This window comes from Melozone crissalis, unplaced genomic scaffold, assembly GCF_028551555.1.
Source record: "Melozone crissalis strain CALT ecotype California unplaced genomic scaffold, PUWL_Pcris_2 ptg000120l_1, whole genome shotgun sequence".
NCBI classification, from domain to species: Eukaryota; Metazoa; Chordata; class Aves; order Passeriformes; family Passerellidae; genus Melozone; species Melozone crissalis.
Genome location: NW_026535896.1, coordinates 2,497,153 through 2,517,530, shown reverse-complemented (window position 1 = coordinate 2,517,530; position 20,378 = coordinate 2,497,153). Strand labels below are relative to the sequence as shown.

General features: G+C 46.8%; 1 protein-coding gene across 1 annotated transcript in view; it reads left to right on the top strand.

The window, feature by feature from the left end:
* Nucleotides 1-20,378, top strand: part of CDON (cell adhesion associated, oncogene regulated) — a 61,117-nt gene that overhangs the window by 18,961 nt on the left and 21,778 nt on the right. Inside the window, exons 2-10 of the mRNA XM_054292925.1 lie at nt 2,169-2,305; nt 4,330-4,602; nt 6,063-6,209; nt 6,500-6,643; nt 7,360-7,647; nt 8,480-8,749; nt 9,673-10,002; nt 14,580-14,872; nt 19,661-19,835. Of these exons, the coding sequence (XP_054148900.1) occupies nt 2,230-2,305; nt 4,330-4,602; nt 6,063-6,209; nt 6,500-6,643; nt 7,360-7,647; nt 8,480-8,749; nt 9,673-10,002; nt 14,580-14,872; nt 19,661-19,835 (1,996 nt within the window). The 5' untranslated portion in view covers nt 2,169-2,229. The remainder of the gene's footprint in view (nt 1-2,168; nt 2,306-4,329; nt 4,603-6,062; nt 6,210-6,499; nt 6,644-7,359; nt 7,648-8,479; nt 8,750-9,672; nt 10,003-14,579; nt 14,873-19,660; nt 19,836-20,378) is intronic.

Below are 20,378 nucleotides of genomic sequence, written 5' to 3'. Positions count from 1 at the left end.
AAGTTGAGAAGCTTCATTCAGATGCCCAAGTGTTGGTGCTGAACAATCCTACTCCAGTTAAAGACAGTATTTTTCCTTTATTTCCCCCAGTCAGAGAACTTTGGTCCTTGTGGCTCGCTCTGTGTACTCAGTGCTTTGCAGTTGATCTTACCACTCCACAAGCCTGCAAAAGCCAAACTGGTAGGTCAAAAGAGGAGTAGCTGTTGACACTGGCAGCGAGGAACATGTAAGGAGAAAGATAAACAGAGGGAAATCAGAGCCTGGATAAAGTAGATCTCCAAAGATAAAGTTTAGTTAAAGATAATGAGCTGGCCTTGTTTAAAAAGACAGCTGCAAAATAACCCAGTAGCTCCATGTGCTGGGGTTAAAGTTGACCCAGAATATACGTTTCATTGCTTTTGATAAATAAATAGTGGAGGGAAGATTTGGCAAAAAGCAACATTGCCCCCAGCCCTCTTCAGCAAAGTGTTTGATGTTAACAAGTTCTCCGGGTGTTTACTTTGTCCTCTGCGTGCGCTGGTGGAGCGGCGCTCCTGCCCTTGAACCGAGGGAGAATTCAAATAAACCAACCCCTTCGGCACAGCTGGGCTCTTCTGCCATCTGTGGCTTCCCAGAACAGCCCCAACTCGCCTTGGGAGCCAGCCTGGGCCACGGGATCGCTGGGTCTTCCCAACAGCTGAAAGAAATTTGGCGGATCAGATAAAACTGCCCAGAAACGGGAGCAGAACTCGACAGCGTTTCTTGCTGCCCTCTCAAGCTGTCAGTGTAACCCAGAGTGCAGTTTGTGGGCAAACAGCTCCATAAAATCCAGAGTGATCATTTAATTATGATTGGAGGCTTTTCCTGATGCTTCATTTGCATATATACTTTACAGGGATGCTGTGATGATAAAATATGGTTATTTTAAAATAAACCACAGGAATAATTTTGCTGTTGATATCTGGATCCAGCTTGGAAAGCAACTGGCTCTATGAACACTCAATAAACTGGGGCTTATTCCTACCAAGCATGTGTACTGCTGCACTTGTTTCTGTGCTGAGTAAAACAGTAAAACTCCCAGTTATTGTGTGTGTGTTGGATACATGTTTATATACACAGCTGATAGATGAGATGTTTAAAGTCTACGTTGAGTGTTATCAGCAGTGGAATTGTATGGCCAGGCTGATAAATGAAGTAACTGTGCTAAATGAGCTCAGATCTTATCCATCATGGCATTACACAAAGCCAGTTGGACATTTACATGAATGACAGCTGTGCATTTATTGTTTTCTTGGAGAAAGCAGTGTTTGATTGAGACTCAGAGTGTCAGAAACACCATTCCTGAGACTCACCTCAGGCAAGTTCTGTTGCTGGTTCCATGATTTAGTTTTTATCTTGCTGGTTTAACAATTTATTGTAGAGTGATTTAGGTTGGAAACGACCTCTGGGATCATACTTAGTTTGTGTTTTGCTGGTTTAATGATGTAGTTTTTATTTTTGATGATGAAAGTGAGATCTCATATAGCTGAATGGTCGAGTGTGATATGGCCAAGGAAAGGACTGCCCTCTCTAGAAGGAGCCGTGGAGATAAAAGCGGATATAATGCATGGCACAAAAGGATATAGGAGAAAGCACCATTTTTTTGGGAATATAAATGAGAATGAGACTAATGTTGGTGTTTTTTCATTGCTATGGGTTGCCTGTAAAGCCCAGCAGAAGCAGCCAGCAGATGACAGGTCTCAGTGAGCAGGTTTAGAGCAATTGAGAGCGGTAGCGGCATCGCGGCAGTAGATTCATAGAAACTTGTAAAACAAGTGCGGCCTGATGATAGATGGTCAAATGATTATTGTTTGCAAACAATATTATCTCCAATAGATAAGCTGTTTACTTTGGACTCCAGCTCCTCTGGGTGGAACAGAGTCTAATTTATCAAGGCACAGCGGTTCAATGCGGATGCCTCATGCCCCAGCTGTGGAACAACTCTTACATTAAGAATAGTACTTGGAACCACAGTGAAGTTCAGCTCTAACTCACTTTTACAGATGGTTTCTATATTGCAAAGAATATTAGCTGTTTCCTGGTTGTGCTTTTTTTTTTTTTTTTCTTTAAACCCCAAACACTTTGTTGTAAGAGAGTTAAAAGACAAACTCCTGAAACTCACAGTAGACATGTGCCTGTTTGTTTTGTAGCTGTTTCTGTGCCTCGTCTTAGTCTGGAGCTTTGGGCTTTCAATTTGGATAATCTGGCGCTATGCATCCAGCCCCTGGGCGTTTCCAGGCACTGCTCCTCATTGCTGCCACCAGCCTTGTCACTGTCACCAGCACAGGTAAGGCCTCCCCCAAGCTGAGGAGTTGGAGGTTTTGGGGTTGAGCTCAAACTTTGGAACAAACAACGCTTGGGAGCGCATTTCAAAGTGGCCAACTTTACTGGATATTGTCAATAAGCTGCTTTAAGGAAGCATGGAGCACTGAAACACAGCCTTACACTCAGTATGACTTTGCTTGTGAAAACTTGGCTCAGGACAAGCACCAGAACATGGAAAACTCTGGGATACGTGGGTTTGTTCCTTGGGATCTCCATGGATTCAGCTGGACGCCGGTGCTGCTGCACGCAGTGCATCTTGTGTTCCCAGGGGTTGGGAGGGGTTTGGGTTTTCAGGGGGAGAGGGGAATCAGCCCTTTGAAATCCAAAAGCTGATGCGTGGCTGCAGTTGGAACAGCTCTGGTGTTAAAAAAAAGGAGAGGCATGGTTTTAATTGACACATCTGCTCTGTGTAGTCAGCTTGTCTTAACGTAACCACACAAAAAAGAAGCTTTTACTACTTTTAGCACTTCATAGCCAATCGTTATGAGCAAATGGGATAAATTTTATTTTTCAAGCAGTCATAGGAGATAAATTCCAGCTGCAGGGTCACTGCTACCAATTTTGCCTTTTACGCGAAGTGCAGTGTTGGTGTCAGAAGTGAGGGCAGGGGCGAAGATGAAAGTAGCAGTATGATTTCATAATAATTGGTGGCAAGCAAACTGAAAGGTCAGTGCTTCCCTCTTATCCCTGGAAATTCAAACTGAACTAATAGGAAAAACAGTTTTCTAATTAAAAGCTAAAAATGGACATCTGGAGTCCTGCGAAATGCTTGGATACCATTTTTATGGATTTCATCTTTTTTTGTTAAGTGAAGCCACACTTTAATTTCCAGTTTTATTTTATGTTTATGCAGATAGTTTATGGTTCAGTTAAAAATGTGCAGTCTCTCATCTGAAACTCATAACCAGAGCTGGGATGGACTGACTTGAGAAGAAAAGCATGAACCCAGGGCCCCACCTATAAGAAAACTGTCTCTGACTTGGATGTCATTTAATATCATCTTGACCCGTACTATCTGGAATTCCTTAAGATCCTTTACAAAATAGAAGTTGTTTTTCCCTGCCAGTGTGTCTATTTTTAATTTAGTTTTTTCTCCTAATTTATATTACTAACCAATTAAATATTACTGGTGTTAATTGCCTTTTCTCTTGCTTCCTTCATGCAGAATCTTTAGTGGAGGATTCAATAGAAAACAAATGGAAATACTTCCCAATGTTTCATTGGCCAGGATAGGAAAAAATCTCTTCCAACAAGCAGGAATTTTCTTTTGGCAAATAAAGGGATTCTCATAACCAAGTTCTGTGGAATTGAACCTTTTATTTATTAGCAGCTCTTCCTGTTTCTGTTCATCTTTACTCAGTAAAGATAATGGATGCCCAATTCATCATCCTTGTCCTGATGAAGTCCATGTATTTGGAATTAGCAAGAGCCTTTGCTGTTCGTCCAGCTTTTTTTTATCCGGCTATTTTTAATTAGTTCTGCAGACTCGGAGACGGTTCTGTGTAAATACCTGGCAGGCTCCTGCCATTTCTAGCATTTTACAAGTCACGTCCGGGCCTGCTTCATATGGGACAGATCAGCTACAGCTGCGTGTTCCTGTGCTCCATCTCTTCAGGTGATGGCTGCTGTTTACCTCTGGATAAATCCACTGGGGTTGCAATTTTTGCTGGCCCTGGCAAGCATGACGCCAGTGCCTTGTGCTCACTTGGGGATGTACCTCCCCCTTACTGCACCTACCTCCATTTAATTGTTGTTACCCCCTTTGTGGGATTTGAATCTTGATGTTTTCCCAGTGTTTTAGAGTGAGCAGGGATCTCTCCTGAGTTCCTCTTGCCGAGGAAAAGGCAACACTTGCTTGAGTATCAGAGTTTAGAGTCCCTTTATATGGTGAGTCTTTCCTTCCAGTCAACACATTGTTAACCTGATCACCTGTGTCCATGCAAAATTCTGGTCTCTAACTCAATATATGCATATTTTTCCTTTTAGATCTAACTCCCCGTTTTATTTCTGAGCCCTCATCTACTGTCCAGAAGCCTGGTGAGCCCGTCCAGCTCCGCTGCTCTGCCGAGCCCTCCTCAGCTCACATTTCCTGGCTGTTCAATGGGGAGCCTCTGAGCAGCAGGGTGGGAGAGGTGGAGATGCAGGCAGGATCTTTGACAATCGTGTCCCTGAGCCCAGAAACGTGCGGGCGCTATCAGTGCGTGGCGAGCAGCGGCGTGGGCGCCGTGCTGAGCCGGCCGGCCACCGTGTCCATGGCCAGTAAGTTCATCTGCATTCCTGTTCTTTGCTCCCTGCCAGTCCTCAGCTGGCTTGTATGGCTTGTCCTTTGACTTTTAGATCAAAATGTTCTGGGATAATATGATGGGTTGTACACTTCTTGCCTTTTGTTTAAATTACGTCATCTGAGACCTGTCAGGTGATGCAGCCCTGGAGCAGATTCCTCAGAAAGCTTGTGGATACGCATCCTTGGAGGCTTTTAAAGCCTCAGTTACACCAAACCATACCTGATGGATTCAGTGTTGGTGTCAGCCTCACTTTGAGTTGAAAGACCTCAAGGGTCTCCTTCAGTAAACACAAATGTTATTCAATGAAATAATAATTAATTTCCATGAATTGGCCTGAAAAGACAAGATTCCCAAATGCTTCCCTTCACAAAGGATGTTGAAGGAGCAGTTGAGCTGCTACACCATTGCAGAAGTGTAAGAGTTGAGGAGAAATCTGTGGGAATTGTTGCCTGGGAAATAAGTGGGAGCTGCAGATTTTCATTTTCATTTGATTTAATCAAACCAGTGTTGATGTTCTTCAGGTGGGGACAGTCTTCTCACCTCTTAGGGACAGCTTCCCTTCTCTTAGTTGCACTGGTTCTTCTGATCAGCCTTTGCCTTGATGCTTGATCTGTAAATTGTGTGACCTCCAGGGAAGAGGAAGGACAATGTCTTCCACAGGGAAAGGACAGTGCAGTGCTGAGAATTGGAGTACAGTATTCCTGCCTGAATGTGGCTTGTCTGCCTGGATCTGTGGGCTGTCTGAATCAGGTCTTTGTCAAGCAGGGTTTGAGTGATTTCTCTGGAAGGGTACCTCATCTATGGAGCATGTCCAAAATCCCCTTGGGAGGAAAATCTCTTATAAGTGTTTTGGTAAAGTACTGACCCATGGCCAGTCCCTCTCAAGAGAGCTCCAAGGGTGGCCAACATAAGAAAACTTCACAGCCTCAAAGAAGTTTGAACATGGAGGGAGTAGAAGAGCAGCTTTCACACTTCCCTCCTGCCTTGGAGGTTTGGCAGCACACAGGAAGGTGCTGGGAGCTCTCTGCCTGCCTCATTATCATCCCAGAAAGACAATTCCACGTTTTTATGGACAGGTTTCCTGCTGTCAGTGTGAATTGTCTTCTGTAGTGCCCGCAGAGTGTGTGAGGAGTCCTGCAGCCTTTCCAGTGTCTCTGCTCACTTTTCTGGGAGCAGTTGAGGGGAATATAGAAATTATTTTTTCTCCTCACTGTTCCCAGGTAAAAGCTTTTTGTAGTAAGGAAGTGGTTAAGGAGGGTTTATGGTGTTAGGGGCTGCAGGATAGACCAGGCCTGTTGATGTCAATGTCCAAAAGCTGCAGCAGAGAAGATAATCAGCATGAAACCAACTGTATTGTGAACACAAACACTGAGCTTACTGCCCTTCCCCTCTCCCATGCCATGGCTGCTCTTACCCTGTTCCAACTCTCTCCAGGTTTAGGTGACTTTGATGCCTTGGGGACAGCTGTTGTTGAAGCAGAGGAAGGAGGCACAGCTCTCATCAGGTGCAAGGTGCCAGAAAGTCACCCCAAAGCACAGGTTCGCTTCCAAGTGCGGGGGAAGTGGCTGGAGCAATCAACAGGTGAGGGGTTTTGTGCAATATAAGTATCCAACAAAAGCTTGCCTAGAGTTTTTTCTTTGAACCTAAAGGAAAAACACTCCTCTGGAAAGTTGCAGAACTTCCTGTACAAATTACTTTATCTAAACCTACCCTTATAAATGAGTCTCCTTTGCATGGGGATTTCTCTTTGATTCTGTATTTAGAATAAATAGCTATAGCTGACAAATTAATTTTAAAAATTACAAAAAAGAAAGACATCTTTTGAAACTAAATTAAATTTAATCCTCTTTTCACCTTCCCCTCTTGTTCAGACAACTACCTAATTCTTCCATCTGGAAACCTACAAATTTTGAATGTATCTTTAGAAGACAAAGGATCCTACAGGTGTGCAGCATACAACCCAGTTACTCATGACCTCAGAGTAGAACTCACTGCACGGAAGCTCACAGTCACACGTGAGTATTGAGTTCAGCTTTCCAGAATTAATACAGCTCAAACAGAATAAATAACATCCCTTTTAGCAAGGGCCTATCAGTGCCTCCAACACCATGGTATGCAAGATGTCTCCTGCATTCTTTGCACATTCAGTTCTTATTTCCCCTCACTGTGGAGGAGCAGCATGGCTTTTCAAATCCCAGGCAGTCACCTTTGGAAAGGGAATACTGCTAATACATCTGTCCCCAAATCTCTTTTGGAGCAGGACTTCTGGAAGTGCTACAACATCATGCTCAGTCCCAAGTGCAGTGTTTGAAAGACATGGAGGAGGACAGAGAATGGGGTGGGGTTTAAAAGCTTGGTTGGTTTCTCCTGCAAGGAAAAGCTAAGAGAATTGGGATAGTTCAGCCTGTAAAATAGAAGGTTTAGGGGTGACCTAATTGTGATCTTCCAGTACTGAAGGGAGCTTTCAAGAAAAATGGAGGGAGAGGGCCTGGAGTGACAGAGCAGGGGGGAATGGCACTGGTGGAGAGTAGGTTTAGATTAGATATTGGATTCCTGTGAGGGTGGTGAGATCCTGTGAGTCTCTCTGCCAAGAGAAACTGTGGCTGTCCCACCCCTGGAAGTGTTCAAGGCAAGGATGGACAGGGCTTGGAACAGCCCAGTCGAGTGGAAGGTGCCCAGACGCCCAAACCATTCTGTGATTCTATTCCACATTTCGTCTCCTTTCCTGCAGGCCCTTCTTCAGGTGGCTCCCACATCCTTCACCCGCTGGCTCCCCAGAGCCTGGCAGTGCCCCAGCACAGCGCCCTGACCCTGGAGTGTGTGGTCAGCGGGGCAGCTGCAGCCCCCATCCGCTGGGTGAAGGACGGCCGGGACGTGCTGAGGACGGGCAGGTGGAGGCTGCTGCACTCCCACCTGCTCACCGACAGGCTGGAGCCATCCGATGCTGGGAATTACTCCTGCCTGGTGGGAGGTGACTCCGGAGCAGTGAAATATGTTAACTATTCGCTTACTGTACTTGGTAAGAATTAAAGATATTTTCACATCCAGGCAACAAACTTACCCTTCGTATACCTGCTAGTTTTGGCATCTGCTTCCAAACAGCCTTGCATTCTTGCTCAACCTTAAGCATATTAAAATAAAGAATACAGATCTCTTTATAATGACTGTATCCCATCATTTCTCCCAAGTTAAAATCCGTAATTATTTATCTCTTCAAGCCATTTGCAGTCTGAAATAATGAAATAGTGAAGGATAACAAACTCCAAGGGAAGAACTGATCCATTTATTTTCCTACAGAGCGCCAGTGCCAGTAATGTGCCAGGGACCAGATTTGCTTCTTTTGAGGTTCTATGTGAACAAAAACTGGTGAGGGAAGGTGATATGTTTGGATGAGAACATCAACAAAAGCAAAAGAAACATAATCATATATTTGGCCTCTTTTGTTTGGCTGCTAGTTATTCCTCACCTCCCCTTTCCATTGTAGCAGATTTTCCTAGTATTTGAGTTTTTCTGCATTTGTGACAGATTTTGTTTGGGTTTTAAAATGTGTGTGTTTGAGTTACTCAGAAAACAGGGTGTTGATGCACAACACACCTCTTCTTGGGGGATGTCACTAATTAAGTGTTTTGAAAATAGAAGTCTTTTATTTACAAGATTACTGCAAACATGTGGCTGTTGAAATAAAAGGGAGAACCCATTCAAATAAGCCCACGTGTGGGAAAACCAGCTTCGGGCTGTGCAGCCTGTGGTACTTGTTCAGCCTTTGGATGTGATAAGCCTGTGTAATGTTTTACAGCAGTTTTTTCAGGATTTAGCCGAAGTCATTTATGCAGAATCGTTTCCCTTTGCAGAGCCTGCCTCGCTCTCCAGAGGGCTGCAGGACCAGACCGTGGCCGCGGGGGCGAGCGTCCATTTGTGGTGCGAGGCCGGGGGCAGCCCCGCTCCCACCCTCGCCTGGCTCCACAACGCGGCTCCTCTCGGACCCTCCCCACGGCATCTCCTCACAGGAAACCGCCTGAGGATCTGCGGGGTCACGCTGGGGGATGCTGGCTTGTACCAGTGTGTGGGAAACAACGGGATTGGGTTTGTGCAGTCCACGGGGAGACTCCGTGTCCAGCCAGGTAGGAGCACTTGCAGCCCTCGAGAGCACACATTAAGCATTCATACTTTAACCTTTATTCTGTTGTGGTATTTTTTTCCCCTAGATTATGTATTCATTTGTTTCTGATCACTAATCTTGCAAAGAAGGTGCTTTCAGCTGGACTTTAAGAGATGCAGGGATTTCTGGGGTAGTGTGGCTACTTGATACTTAAAACCTGGATTATCAGCTGCAATCAAATCAGCTTATGATTGGACTTGATGGGATTTATTCTTAAATGGAATCAGGATCCTGTTGTGCTGGGTGAGCTGGTACTCTTCGTAGTATTGGCTGTTGAGTAGTTAAGCCTGTTCCATAATCAAGTTTACACAACAATCATCAGGTCTGGGGTTAATGCACACTTCCCCTCTATCAGATTGGCAGGATCAGGTTCCAGCAGTCTTTTTGATCTCTTTTCTCTCTAAGATACCTTCTAATACCCAGAGAAGTTGATTTCTGCTGGCACAAGGATGCTGGCAAGGCTGTTGCTGTCCCCATTCTCTCCCTGTCGTGCATAGCTGAAGCTTTGAACCTTCTCTGGACCAGCTATGGTTGGTGTGAGCTGTTCAGAGCCTGGCTGAGCAGAGATTTCGTGGTCTCTGTGTGTGTGGAGTGGACTAAGCCAGTCTTGCCTGTGCTGTGTTCCTCACTGACAGTCAACTCTTCATCATTTAGAGAATTTAAAGCACAGTTTAAGTGTAGGTTTTTATCAGCCTTCTCTGAGGTGGAGTCTGTGCTGATCTCTTCAGTCTGGATGGGAAGTCTAGAGGTGCTTTGTAGAGAAGGATTATTTGTTAAAATGGTTAGAAAGAGCCACATGTGATGTTTTAAATTGTATTGACGTGTTCCGGCATTAAGTGTCATATCCCTTAGCTGAATTCCTGCTTTGGTTGTGTTTCCCCCCAGGCAAAGACTCCGTCCCCACCATCATCTCCTCCCCAGCCAACACCACCGTGGTGGCCGGTGGGGACGTGACCCTGTCCTGCAATGCCACGGGCCTGCCCGCTCCTGTGATCCGCTGGTACGACAGCAGAGGCCTCGAGATCAGCCAGGGGCTCCCCCCTGGAGCACAGAGCCCTCCCCCAGCAGGGCCAGAGCCCCGGTGCCCCTCGGTGCCCCGGGCGGGCTGGGGCTCCCTGCGCCTGCGGAACGTCAGCGCCGAGCGCGCCGGGCGGCTCCGCTGCGAGGCCAGCAACGAGCATGGCTCTGCCCTGGCCACTGCCTTCCTCACTGTCGGTGAGTTACTGCCCCTGCCTTCCCACTGCCCCTGCCTTCCTCACTGTCGGTGAGTTACTGCCCCTGCCTTCCCACTGCCCCTGCCTTCCTCACTGTCGGTGAGTTACTGCCCCTGCCTTCCCTCTTGGCTCCCTGATTTGGGTGAGAAATGCCTCAGGATAAGAAATGAGTGGCAGGTGGGTGGGGTGGAGTCTCAGGGGAAGGAAGCAGAGATGTTTTAGTTGTCTTCATGGAGCAATTCCTCCATCCCACCTCAGGCAAAGGACGAATGCTGTGTGCATTTCACGGGCTTAGCATCTTCTGTGTGAAAAAAACTATCTGAGGGTGTGTCAAACTAAGCCCTTTTCTGACTCAGAGATGGGGCAGCTGAGGGGATGAAATGCCTTCCATGCCTTAAAGCAAATCATCTAAAATTACCCCTCGTAGGTCCTAATACAATACATCTTTCATAGTTCTATTTCTCTATTTCTATTTCTCTGTTTCTCCAAAGTATCTAGTCTTTTTTACAAAGCCATCCTTTAAAACTTGTTTCCATTTCCATTTCTCTCTCAGCAATATCTGTCCCATTCCATAGCATTTCTAAGTCAACATTTCTTGTCTCAGTGTTTATATACAAATACATACTATGTGAGCCTTCTGTCAGGTTTTGAGATTTTTCTACAAATCCATTTCCCACAAGGGTGGTATTTTTTATTTATTTCTTTAAATTGCTACTAGGAAAAGACAGTACTTACATTAAAGCAAAATGGGAAAGAGCCTTTCCTCAGATTGGAATATTATATGACATTAATAACAGGTTTGAATTCTCCCAAGTTCCCTTCACAAGAACCCAGATTCAGATTTTTAGTTACATGAAGTTACTTAAGTTTCTCAACTCTTTCAGCACCTTGCCTCAGTTAATTTAGCTGAATGCCAGGGAGATTTCAGGTTAGTGGGATTTAATATGTGGCCCCGTATTTAAAGTTCTTTGGTTAGAGTTTAAAACTCCTGTAAATAACATAAAAAGATGCTTAAATGTTCACTTAGGGGAAAAAAAGAAAGAAGAAACCTCAAGAAAGTGATCCCATCATGTAGTTTTATAAATCAGTTATTTTTGGACCTTGCTGAGTGGAAAAACGAAACTAAATATCATCCCAGAATTCAGCCTGTGTTAAAGAGAAAAATCCCAGTGCTTTGCCTCAGAATTTTATGGCAGCGAGTTCCATTTTAATGCTTTGTTTATTAACTTTTATCGGTTTCTAATACGTTGTACTGGCTGCTGATTATGGTGCAGAGGGTGGTTAAGGCATTTGGTTTTGATATAAAAGTCTCTGAGGACTTTCTGGGAGCTGTTAGGGGTTTAGAGCAGCTCCCAGCCTTGCCAAAGACATGCTCAGACACTCAGCTGTTTAATGAAGAATTCCTGCCAGGTAACACTTCCGAAGCACCTGAATGACTTCAGCTGGGATTCCATTGCTTCAGCAGAAGGATCAGCTTAAACACCTCTCAGCTTCAATACCTGGTCCTGTAATTTGCTTTGTCCCAGCACACAGTAAGAGAGCCCATTTGGCTGAAAAATATATCCTTTTTTTTAAATTCTGCTGGATCTGTTCCAGGCTGTGATTCATTGCATGGTCTAACAGTGGGCAGGACAACTTCAGCTGCCATCATAGTGAGAAACCACCAAAATGTAAAATGATGCCTCAGGATCCTGTACCCACGGCCTTCCCTTTTTTGGGTCTTTTTTAGACAGTTGCAGGAGCTTCCCAGAGATACTGGACACAAGGTTAAATCTCCAAAATAACTTCATGTAATGGAAATGAAGGAGAAAAATACACTGCAGGCAGTTTCAGTAGCAGGAAAGGGAGTGAAAAACAGAAGGAGCATTTAGTATACACAGGTGGGTGTTTCAGGGATAAACAGGCTGAATTGCTCCTACAGAAACCTTAGAGAAGCTCTGAGAAGTCCTAATGTGATTTGAAACACGTGCCAGGTGTGGGTGACCTCAGTGATGTGCTGTGTTCAGGTTTTCAGAGGGCTTCCCCAGCCTGTGCTGAGGTGTTTGGAGAGCTTGGAAAGAGGGAGGATCCTCTGGCTGTGAAAGGAGCAGGGAGGAAGTGCCTGGGAATGTGACCTGTTTGCACAGCAGAGATAAAACCCAGAGCTGCTGGCTGTACCCTGGTCAGGAGGGAGCAGGAGAACAAGCAAAGGTGCTGTGAAACACAGCAGGTGGGGAAAGGTTTCTGCAGGAGGAGAGGCTGGAAAAGTGAGAGCTCTTCCCCTTCAAAATGAGGCAGCTGAAGGGGAGAAACAACAGCGAGCAACAGAGTACTGGGTATTGTGGAATGTGTGAGTTGGAGCCAGACTGGGAGAGTTGGGATAGTTCATCCTGGAGAAGAGAAGGATCTGGGGAGATCCTAGACCCCCTTCTCATGCCTAAGAGAGCTGGAGAGGGTTTTTGTACAAACCTGGAGTGACAGGACAAGGGGGAATGGCTTCACACTGCCACAGGGCAGGGTTAGATGGGATGTTGGGAAGAAATTCCTCCCTATGAGGGTGGTGAGGCCACAGAGCAGCTGTGGCTGCTCCATCCCTGGGAGTGTCCAAGGCCAGGCTGGACAGGGCTTGGAGCAGCTTGAGATAGTGGAAGGTGTCCCTGGACATGGCAGTGAGGTGGAACTGAATGGCCTTTAAGGTCCCTTCCAACCCAAATCATTCTAAGATTCTATGAATACAATTCTTTTAATGCCCAAATTTGGGTCATTCAGTCCTTCTCCACTTGCTGGTGGGATCAGGATTTTGGGTGCATGTGGCCTTTGGCCTGACTCTGCTCAGTGCTGCTGGTGTTTCCAGTGGGATTGGGGAGCTGAGGAAGAAAAATCTCCATGGCTAAGGAGAAAGGGATGGCACTGAGAGCAACAGCCAAAAAAAGTTGCATAATGACACAGCAGCAGAGAGAAGGCTGATGTGCTGGGTTATATGGGTAGTAATTATACCAGAAAGTTTGCAGAAAGAGCTTTGATGTGAATTACTCAATGGGAATTGTTACCCGGGGCTTGTTTTCCAAAGCAAAAATACAACAAACCCAGCAGTTGTTGACGACTCCCCTCCTGCAGCAATAAACACAGCGCTGGCTGTGGGTCTGCTGTCACCAGCTGAAACCACAACTCATCCTCCACTCCAAGAGTCCATTCCCCAGTGCCAGCAGGCACCAAACCATGCCCACCCACATCCTCGGGGTCCACCACAGCGCTGAGGGCCTTCCACCTCCTCCCATTTGTTTCCAATATCACGCCCTTCCCGCTGCTCCGCTGACAGCAGAGATACCCTTTCACTCAGGGATTGTTCTGGGAGTGTCTGGCATTTTAGGACCATCTGGGCTTTGGGGACATCCTCCCCACGTTGTTGCCTTCTTCCTGTCTCTGAATTTTGTGGCATTGCTAAATAAATGAGAAGAAACAAACAAGGAATGCTTGCCGAGAGCATGTCTTCAATTTGAAAAGAGAACTTTCCTTCCCAGCTTTTTAAAAAGTGGCCAAAAATAGCAGCCACACTTGCTGCTGGTATTTTAATGGAGGTTTGAAGGAATCTGAGTCAGCCAGGCTAACACTGCCTAGGCTTTACATTACCAAGGAATTTGTTTGTTTTGTAAACCAAGTTCCCTTCATTCCCTTCCCCTTCCAGACCCCGGCACGTAACATAAACCTACACAAATCTGAAAGGACGGACAGGGCTCCGAACATCTGGCTGTCCCACTGCTGCCGTGTGCAGCCTCGAGGAGCTGTGCTGCTTCCCAAACCTTCTTGCTTTAAGTACTGATGTTTTCTTGTCCTGGATAATCTCACATGTCCAACCTGCCACCATTTTCCTGCCTGGAATTCTGACGAGCCCTGCATCAGCCAAACAGGGCTTTTTTTTTTTTTTTTTTGTCTTGTGGCCTCTTTTAGAGTACTGATACCATATAGATTTCTTTTTCATACCAGCAAAAGTAAATAGGATGGAGGAGGCTGGAGAAGGATTTCTTGAAATGCGTTGGTATTAAATTGCATATAGATCTTCCTGTAAACTGAGTTTATTCTCAGCATAAATTTTCAAATGAAGTAGTTGAGTTGTACAGCTTTCAAAGCTTCTCTAAATTACAGCTAAAACCTCAGAAACTGGGGTAGGAGAATGTCCTCTTGTGTGCATGCCAGTGCAGGCCATGAAAAGTTCCTTGTACAACGACATACAAATTACTCGGTTTGTCTCACAAATTTAGCTATATACTTATTTATTTCTTTTAACATGCATTGCCATGACTTAATTTAATGGAGATATGGTCAAACTGTGCCTGTAGACCTTGAGTTTCAGGTTTTCTCTCTTTGCTACTGTGAAAAAAACACCAAACCAAACAAAACAAACCGAACCCCACTGCTGTGCCCTGAAAAAACACCCAGGCCACAGCTTGGCACCAGGCTCAGACCTGTGTGGGCACCTCTGGACCTGGCGTTTTGCAGCAGGGCTTGTTTGGAAATGTCACTCTGAAATGATTTAGCGTCCCCTCGGCGCGGGGCGAACGTACGTCATGGTGGGGATGTAACCAGACCCTCCCTTTGCAGTTCCTTCAGCAGCTGGCACGAGAGCAGGAGAAACAGCTCCTCTGGAGCTTGCCCAGAGCGACGAGAGCGGCGGCGATTTTGGTGCAGAAATGGCGTTTTCAAGCTCGCCTCCGACAAAATCTCCTCTGGACGCGGCCGCCATGGAGAAGGCGTCGAGCGCCGCGGCGCCGCCCGAGGCTCCCATCATCCTGAGCCCCCCACAGACGCCCAAGCCCGACTCCTACAGCCTGGTGTGGCGGCCAGGCCGCGCTGGGGGCCTGCCCATCAACGCCTACTTTGTCAAATACCGCAAGGTACCGTGCCCAGCCCCGTGCGGGGATGCACCGCGGTGCTCTGGGTTTCACAAGGAACAGCAGGGCTGGTGGGTTGTGGTGGCTGGTCAGGGGTCTGATGGCTCAACACGGACACTGCAACCTTCCCAGGGAGAGCTCAGCAGGAGACGGCTTCTAGGGGTCTCAGGCAGTCCTTCAGCCGCTGGGTAACCTCAGCAAGGGGCAGGCACCTCAGCTCTCAGCAGGGATTTCACCTCTTAGCGGGGATTGCACCTCTTAGCCGGGATTTCAGCTCTGAGTGATTTCAGCTCTCAGCAGTGATTTCACCTCTTAGCAGGGATTTCACCTTTTAGCAGTGATTTCACCTCTTAGCAGTGATTTCAGCTCTCAGCAGGAATTTCAGCTCTGAGCAGTGATTCCAGCTCTGAGCAGTGATTCCAGCTCTTAGCACTGATTTCACCTCTTAGCAGGGATTTCACCTCTTAGCAGGGGTTTCACCTTTTAGCAGTGATTTCACCTCTTAGCAGTGATTTCAGCTCTTAGCGCTGATTTCACCTCTTAGCAGTGATTTCAGCTCTTTGCAGTGATTTCAGCTCTGCCTTGCAAGGTGTCCCCAGGCCAATACAGGGATAAAGAGACAGGAGCTCCCTGTAGCAGTTCCACAGAGTTCCTTTATTCCTGCAACCCTCTGAAGGAGGTCAGGGCTGACGGCTCCCTCCCAAACAGGGCAGAAGGTGGGGTTTTTATGGGGAAAAGTGGGGTGGTACAAAGGGGGAAAAACCAATGGGTTACACAAAATCTACATGGGATCCAAAGTGTGCTGGGAACTCGCCATGACCAAGGAGGGTTCCTCAGTCCAGGAGGGTGGAGATGATCTTATCACAGCCCACTCAAGGGACATCTCTCCAAGGGAGAGGTTTGGCATGCTTATCTGTCTCCACACTGCTGTGAACCAGGACATGGGCTCAGGCCAGGCTGGACACAGTGTCTGAAGCACAATGTCACACACACAGCTGAAGCACAGTATTCCTGTGCCCACACAGCTTGTTTGAGGGATGGCTGACATTGTCACCAATACACTGCTCTTTTTAGTTTTAAGCCAGATTTATCCAAGCTTTTCTGTCCTTTACAGTGTCATTATGGAGAATGGGGCTCCAGGGCATGTTGTGTGCAGTCAGTGAGGTTAAAATGCATTTAAGTGTGAGCCAGCTTTAATCTGTGTGTGAGAGCAGAAGGGAAGCTGAGTTTTACCTTAGTGCATCACTGAGTTTGCTGCTCTGGGTCCCAAAAGGACTTAATTAAACCAAAGTTATCAAATATGAAAGTGAACTGAAATTTGCAGGGCAGTACCTACTATAGCATTAAAAATGGTGTGACAACACCAAGCTCTTTTCCTTAATATCACATGGTGGGATTCCTGGGGTCTCTTGTGCAGAGCCAGGAGTTGGACTCTGTGATCCTTGTGGGCCACTTTGAACTCCGGATGTTCTGTGATTCTAAAATCAGAACCAAGCAATGCCTGCATCTGTTCTTCCAAGCAAACCAGTTTTCTGCGTGGCAAAGCTGTTGGATTTATTTTTCATAAGCTTTTTAATCCTCTACATCCTGATCTTGTCTTAGCCTGGAGGGAATGCTTAGAGTTTTGACCTGTTGGTTCCTGAAAACCAAGTGCCAGAGTTTGTTGGTGATAATTTCTCATCCAAAGGCGGTTGGTTCACATAAGCCCTGGAAGCTCTGGATGCTTTTTTGACCTTTTTGACGCTCTCCCTTCTCTCACACCAATCCTTTCCACATTAAATGTGCTCACTCATGCATTTCTCGGCACTGAATTTATCCTGGTTTTTAGGGTGGTGCTCTCTTTGTGTCATTAAATTATTTTATTGATTTCCCTCTTTTAATAGAGGAAAAAAAAAGTTGGGGGATTAAAAGCCCTGGAGTGGCTGCTGTAGAAGAAAAGAGTTGAACAAAGACCTCTGGCATAACCTTTGATAATCCACAGTGTTTAGATCTGCCTCCAATGTTTTATTAAAGTCTTATATTGTTTAGTAGTTTATTTTTGATGGAATCTTTGTCTTTTCCTTTGGGATTTGGGGTAATGTTTTCCTGCAAAGGTCAAGCATTAAGAGACTACCCAGAAAGTCTTTCTTTTCTTTAACGGAGCTGATTTTTCACTGCTAAGTTAAAAAGTGTTTCTGCTTTTAAAAAAACAGAAACATGCATTGGTAAACCCAAATCTTTGATATCCCTGCTGACTTTTTTGCCATCCTTAACTAAGACATACGTTTTGTTGCCCATTTTAGCCAGTAAATATTTTTAAATGCTGAAGTTTAGGGGAAGCTGGGCAAGTACAGGGGGTATTGGGTCCAGCCCTTTAGTCGCACACAGCTGAAGGCTGACTGAAGGCTTGAAAATCATTTGGGCTCTTGTAGTTTTAGCCACAAGTGAAAATGAAAAAACACCAGTCAAAACCAACTGTGTGTGTGTGTGTGGAGAGGGAAATAAGTTTATCCAAGGAGTGCTATGGTGCTTATTCCAAGGAGTGAAAGTGGGTGCAAAGCTGCTGATTTGTAGTAGAAGCACTTAGAGACAAACCATAGGTGAATGCAGGAGAACACAAGGAGTTTTAGTGAGGAGCAGAGGTGCTTTGGGGCATGATTCAGGGTGTGTGAGCAGTCCCTAGTTCTGAGCATGCCATGCTGATGGTTTCTCCCTTGTGAGCAGCTGGAGACAAACCATAGGTAAATGTAGGAAAGCAGTTTTGGTGAGGAGCAGAGGTGCTTGGGTGCCTGTGTGTGGAGTGATGCAGGGTGTGAGCAGTCCCCCATTCTGAGCATGCTGTGACAGTTTACCCCTTGTGTGCAGCTGGAGACAAACCATAGGTGAATGCAGGAGAACAGCAGGAAGAGCAGAGGTGCTTTGGGGTGTGATTCAGGGTGTGAACAATCCCCAGTTCCAAGCTGTGACAGTTTCTCTTGTGTGCAGCTGGACACAAACCACAGGTAAATACAGAAAAGCAGTTTTGGTGAGGAGCAGAGGTGCTTTGGGGTGCAGTGCAGGGTGTGAGCAGCCCCCGGTTCCAAGCATGCCGTGACAGTTTCTCCCCTGTGTGCAGCTGGAGATTAAGCATAGGTAAATGTAGGAGAACAGCAGGAAGAGCAGAGGTGTTTTGGCGTTCAATGCAGGATGTGAGCAGTGCCCAGTTCCAAGCACACCATGCTGACAGTTTCTCTTGTGAGGAGCTGGAGACAAACCATAGGTGAATGTAGAACAGCAGGAATTTTGGTGAGGAGCAGAGTTGCTTTGGGGTGCAATGTGGGCTGTGAGCAGTCCCCAGTTCCAAGCATGCTGTGACAGTTTCTCCTATGTGCAGCTGGAAACAAACCGTAGGTGAATGTAAGAAAGCAGTTCTGGTGAGGAGCAGAGGTGCTTTGGGGTGCAGTTTGGGGTGTGAGCAGCCCCCAGTTCTGAGCACACCATGCTGACAGTTTCTCCTGTGTGCAGCTGGAGACAAACCATAGGTAAATGCAGGAAAGCAGTTTTGGTGAGGGGCAGAGGTGCTTTGGGGCACAATGCAAGGTGTGAGCAGCCCCCAGTTCCAAGCACACCATGCTGACAGTTTCTCCTGTGTGCAGCTGGAGACTAAGCATAGGTGAATGTAGAACAGCAGGAGTTTTGGTGAGGAGCAGAGGTGTTTGGGGTGTGATTTGGGGTGTGAGCAGTCTCCAGTTCCGAGCACACTGTGCTGACATGTGCAGCTGGAGACAAACCATAAGTAAATGCAGAAAAGCAGTTTTGGCTAGGGGCAGAGGCGCTTTGGGATGCAGTGCAGAGTGTGAGCAGCCCCCAGTTTCAAGCATGCTGTGACAGTTTTCTCCCTAGTGAGCAGCTGGAGACAAACCATAGGTAAATGTAGGAGAACAGCAGGAGGGGGCAGAGGCACGTTGGGGTGCCATTCGGGGTGTGAGCAGTGCCCAGTTCCGAGCACACCGTGCTGACAGTTTCTCCTGTGTGCAGCCAGAGACTAAGCATAGGTGAATGTAGGAGAACAGCAGTAGGAGCAGAGGTGCTTTGGGATGCAATGCAGGGTGTGAGCAGTCCCCAGTTCCAAGCACACCGTGCTGACTGTTTCCCTTGTTCCCCTGTGTGCAGCTGGAGACAAACCATAAGTAAATGCAGAAAAGCAGTTTTGGCTAGGGGCAGAGGCGCTTTGGGGTGCAGTGCAGGGTGTGAGCAGTGCCCAGTTCCAAGCATGCTGTGACAGTTTCTCCTGTGTGCAGCTGGAGACTAAGCACAGGTGAATGTAGAACAGCAGGAGTTTTGGTGAGGGGCAAAGGTGCTTTGGGGTGCGATTCGGGGTGTGAGCAGCGCCCAGTTCTCTACACACTGTGCTGACAGTTTCCCTTGTTGCCCCGTGTGCAGCTAGAGACAAACCATAGGTAAATGTAAGGAAGAAGTTTTGGCAAGGGACAGAGGCACATTGGGGGGCATTTCGGGATGTGGGCAGTGCCCAGTTCCGGGCACACCGTGCTGACACATGCAGCTAGAGACAAGCCATAGGTAAATGTAGAACAGCAGGAGTTTTGGTGAGGGGCAGAGGTGCTTTGGGGTATGATTCGGGGTGTGAGCAGCCCCCAGTTCTAAGCTGTGACAGTTTCTCCTGTGTGCAGCTGGAGACTAAGCATAGGTGAATGTAGAACAGCAGGAGTTTTGGTGAGGGGCAAAGGTGCTTTGGGGTGCGATTCGGGGTGTGAGCAGTGCCCAGTTCTGTACACACCGTGCTGACAGTTTCCCTTGTTTCCCCGTGTGCAGCTGGAGGACGGCGTGAGCGCGGCGGGCGGCTGGCACACGGTGCGGGTGCCGGGCAGCGAGCACGAGCTGCGCCTCACCGAGCTGGAGCCCTCCAGCCTGTACGAGGTGCTGATGGTGGCCAGGAGCGCCGCGGGCGAGGGCCAGCCGGCCATGCTGACGTTCCGCACCAGCAAGGGTAGGTGCAGCACAATGTGCCCTGTGTCCTGGCCTTCCAGAGACATTTGTTTAATGACATCAGTCCTTTAATGGCATCTGCTAAGCCATATGTGAAATATTCTGCGATTTATTTGCTAAAGAACAGCCTCTAATAGCTGAAATTGCTGGAGGGCAAAGTTCCTTGAGTGTGAGGCTGTTGGTAAGTAGAGGCTATTAAAAGCTTGATAATATTATTTTTGGGGTGATTGTTAAGATTTGTGCTGTGAGGTTTCTCTTGCTTTAAGGAGCAAAGTCAGGAGTAGTCTGTCCTTGTTGAGATTTTTAATCACAGAAGAAACTCTGCACCACTGAGTTTTCATGTGTCAACAAAGCTGTTCCTGGTTTGCTTTGCAGACACCTCAGTGACAATCTCTGCTGACCACAAGCCAGCTGTTCTGATAGTTGTGTGCAGACAGCAACAAGCACAACATTCCTAATCAGAGCGTTTTTTCTTCCAAGCTTGGACGCTGCTGCCTGTGCTCTTTAGCACACAAACAAGTAGATATTTTTTGTACTACTGTCC